Here is a 4161-nt window from a genome sequence, read left to right as displayed (position 1 = left end):
ATCCTGGATGAACCAGACTCTCCTCTAGAGGTGAGGCCTTTGACATATCTATCACCTGTTATTATATTTGTGCTTTCTCATGGGTCTTACTAAAGATTTCGTGCCCTTTGGCACTCAGTCTGGTAACCCATGAGGTATTTTCAGGACCACAACTCGTGGACAGCTCCCCTGATTTGAAGCTACATTTCCTTTGTGAATTGTTTCTTCATTCACTATGGAGAAGGAGCCTGGTGTTGAATTAAAGTGCGACTACTTGATGTCATCGTTTATCACAATTGTAGATACATTTTCTGTTGATGAAAATAATGACAGATAATCATTTTCGTGAAAAAAGACAACACAAACCAAACCTAGTTTTGGTTTTCTGTTTTATATGAACACATTGCAATGTTGCTATTGTAAATATTCTCAATTAGTGGCATATTTCTTTTTCTTTGCTCGTGATATTCATGCTTTGGACAGTAAGGGACGCTGTTGGTCAGTGAAACAAGTGTTCAGAGTTTATTCAGTGGAGGCTGAGCCCTCATTCCGTTTAGCCTGGAGAGAAGACAGACTGTGCTGCATAAACAGGACTGGCCATAATTCCTATCGCACTGAGGACTTTAAATTCCAAGGATTACTTAATGCAACGGCATTTGTTCTCTGTGGGATGTAAACAGCAGGCTGTTGGTGTTTCCGTTTCGTATTCATGCAATGGCGTTTGAAAAATCTTCTTGTGGAAAATGGCGTTTGTACTGCAGGTTGATATGGCCATTTCTTCTGTTCCTTTGGTGTCGTGGTCACATCGTGTCTGGCCAAATCAGGTATACAATTCCGGAGGAGCTGAAACAGGGATCACTTATTGGTAACGTGGCTCAAGACCTAGGTTTGGATGTGCAAAGGCTTCGTTCTGGCCGGGCACGTATCGTGACCAGACAAAGCATCCAGTACACTGAGCTGAAATCAGACAAAGGCGTTTTAGTCGTGAACGAGAGAATAGACCGAGAGCAGCTTTGTGGAGACGTAACACCGTGTAGTTTCAGCTTTGAGATGATTTTAGAAAACCCTATGGAATTACATCGAGTAACAGTGGAAATAACTGACAAAAATGATAATTCTCCGACGTTCAGAAAGAACGAAATTAAATTTGAAATAAGCGAATCTGCCACACTTGGATCACGCTTTTTGCTACCCAGTGCCGAAGACGCAGATGTGGGCAGCAACGGTCTACAGAAATACATACTAACTACTAATGAAATATTTGTTTTGAAGCAGCATTCAAGTCCAGATGGTCGAAAATATGCCGAAATGGTCTTACTAAAACAATTGGATAGAGAAAGCAAGCCAAGAATATCACTGAAGCTCATCGGTGTTGACGGTGGAACTCCCGCTAGATCTGGTACAGTAAATATAGATATTACAGTGCTTGATGCAAATGATAATCCTCCTATTTTTAACCAGTCTCTCTACAGAGCTTCTGTCTCGGAGAATGCATTAAAGGGCACCTATATCACAACAGTAAATGCCAGTGATGCAGACAGTGGATCAAACGGTCTTATCACATATAGATTTTCAAACATGAAGGAGCAGCTGACTGACATATTTCATTTAGACGAAATTACGGGGACTGTAACACTTTCAGGACAAGTAGATTATGAAAAAGATAAAAAACATGAAATTATGATTGAAGCTATGGACCAAGGAGGTCTGACCGATTCAAGTAAAGTGCAAATTGATATTGTAGACGTCAACGATAATGCACCTGTCATAAATGTGATGTCATTCTCCAGCCCGGTGCCGGAGGATTCTGCGTCGGGTACCACAGTGGCAATAATTAATGTGATTGACGCAGACTCAGAGCAAAATGGCCAAATTGTTTGTACAACAAACCCTAGCCTCCCATTTAAAATAAAATCAACATTAACTAATTATTATGCGTTAGTAACAGATGCACCTTTTGACAGAGAAGTTGAATCGGAATATGACATAACTGTAAGGGCCACTGATTCAGGATCACCATCCTTGTCAAGCACAACTATATTACGTCTGGGAATATCTGATGTGAATGACAATGCTCCGTTATTTGATAAAAGTAGCTACGTTGCTCACGTTACAGAAAACAATTCCCCTGGGGTGTCCATATTTTCCGTCAACGCACACGACATTGACTGGAATCAAAACGCTCGAATTTCGTACTTTCTCGAAGACACACAGATTAACGGTAGTCCAACCTCTTCTTACGTCTCCATAAACGCTGAAAGTGGAACTATCCATGCAGTGCGCTCGTTTGACTATGAACAGATTAAAGAGCTTCAACTGGTAGTCAAAGCGCAGGATGGAGGCTCTCCTCCACAAATTTAGTACGGAATGGAACTGTGAAAATACTAATCCAGGACCAGAACGACAACCCTCCTCAGGTTCTGTCCCCCGTCCAGATGGTGGCTCTCTGGTGGCGAGAAATGGTGGTCCTCGTTCTGCAGTGGCTATCTGGTCACTAAGTGGTGGCTGTGGATTGGACTCTGCCAGAACTGCCTGGCTCTCCTCCATAAACTTTCAGAAAGCCACAGACAGGCCTGTTTGAAGTGGGCTTACAGAATGGAGAAAGAACTATCCCCAAGTCACTGATAAGATGCTATGAACAAAGACTGACTGTTATAGTGAGGACAACGGGCCTACCTCTCGTTCGCTACAGTCATTGTTTACGTTGCGGTGGCGGACAGCTTCCCTAAGTGCTGTCTGAGTTCACTGACTTTACACACACAGGAGTAAATGACAACCTGACTTTTTACTTATGTTTTGGCTTTGGCTGTAGTTTTCCTTCCTCTTCATCACGTGTTTAGTGGTTTTATATCATAAAATCTACAGAGGTGAGACAGTCTCGCATCCTGTAGCACTCAGCATCCCTGTATTCCCAGTATTACACCACTTACTCCACACTTTGTGGGACAGGGACCTCTCCACACGTGTACAATACGAGGTGGTGAGGACGACTGACTCCAGAAAAGTGACTGTAAGTTCGGCAAGCTGGTAGTCAGACGTGCTGAAGGACCCCATTCTAACAGGGACGATGCAGCGGAACAGAGTGAAAAGAGCATCCGGATGAACCAGACTCTCCTCTAGAGGTCAGTTTTAATTACGGAGCTGTTCGTGCTTTCCGTTATTGCGTTCGGTAGCAGTTACATGGATAGCAGTCCCTTTAAGAAATTTATTTTAGCAATGGGACGGAACCTCCCTTTTTTTAAGTATTTTTCGGGGTTTTATTCCCTTTATTTTTCGACAGGACGAGAGTATGTGTGAAAGGGGACGAGCAGCAGCAAGGGGCCACAGGCCGACTCGAACCCGGCTCCGAGGGCAAGCCTCAGACATGGCATCCGCACAGACCAGGCCTATCTGGATGCCCAAACCTCCAGAACTTCAAAGTACGGCTGCACGATTGAAGAAAATCCTTGATTGCGATTATTGCCTGATAGTAACAATTGCAATATGTTTCACAATATTGGAGTGAATGAAAATCTTTCTTTCATTATCTCATTTTCATTGAAAAAGATTTAAATAAAAAATGATATAGTGGACTTTGGGAGGATCTATCTCAAAAAACTGCGTACCTTTACCTAAATCTCTTCTAGAGCTTTGTTTACTATGGTTCACTTATTTCCTCTACAGCTAATGTTCTTCTTAACCTCTCTTTTCACGTACTTTCTAACTATCGGGATAATTAACCGTTTAAACCCACCTTCACTATATTCAGCACTTCATTGCTGGACAGTTTCACACACTGAGCGGAAGTTTGGTAACACTGCTTTATCTCGGGCTTTTGTGATATTGCTTGTATGTTTGGGCTGTGTGATGACATCTTGTTGAGATTTTCATTTCTTGTCTTATAGTTCAAACTGATTTTTGTTTTGTATTTCTCTCGGCGCCCGGAGTAGAATGCATAGTTTTGGTTGTGTTACCAATTTGTAAGGCCCAGTTCTTTCCCTGTTTGGACTCTGAGCGACGCTGTTGATCAGTAAAACAGAGTCTGTTGTGTGAAGACTGTGAGGAGAGAGGGGGACAGAAAGATGAGAGGGAGAATACTGAAGCATTCGACGGATATACAGTCTCTTTCAACAGCATTTTTTGTTTGCTAATAATCGATCACTTTTGCTCCAAGGATCCAGCATCTTTGACTGAATTGTAGCT

General features: G+C 42.5%; 2 protein-coding genes across 2 annotated transcripts in view; both read left to right on the top strand.

Moving 5' to 3' along the window:
- LOC116697319 (protocadherin gamma-A5) overlaps positions 1 to 133 on the top strand; it is a 2594-nt gene extending 2461 nt beyond the window's left edge. Inside the window, exon 2 of the mRNA XM_032528648.1 lies at positions 119 to 133. Coding sequence (XP_032384539.1) covers positions 119 to 133 — 15 coding nt within the window. The remainder of the gene's footprint in view (positions 1 to 118) is intronic.
- A 320-nt stretch (positions 134 to 453) lies between these two features.
- On the top strand, positions 454 to 2332 carry LOC116696681 (protocadherin gamma-A5; the record flags this gene model as incomplete). The annotated part of the gene is given in 1 exon segment (XM_032527773.1): positions 454 to 2332. A coding segment is annotated over 1 exon segment (1639 nt), but the record flags the coding sequence as incomplete, so codon positions are not given.
- Between the last annotated feature and the right edge of the window lie 1829 nt (positions 2333 to 4161).

The sequence above is a fragment of the Etheostoma spectabile genome, chromosome 10 (genome assembly GCF_008692095.1).
Source record: "Etheostoma spectabile isolate EspeVRDwgs_2016 chromosome 10, UIUC_Espe_1.0, whole genome shotgun sequence".
NCBI classification, from domain to species: domain Eukaryota; kingdom Metazoa; phylum Chordata; class Actinopteri; order Perciformes; family Percidae; genus Etheostoma; species Etheostoma spectabile.
Note: the sequence above shows the minus strand (reverse complement) of the source record. Positions and strands in the feature narration are given on the sequence as shown.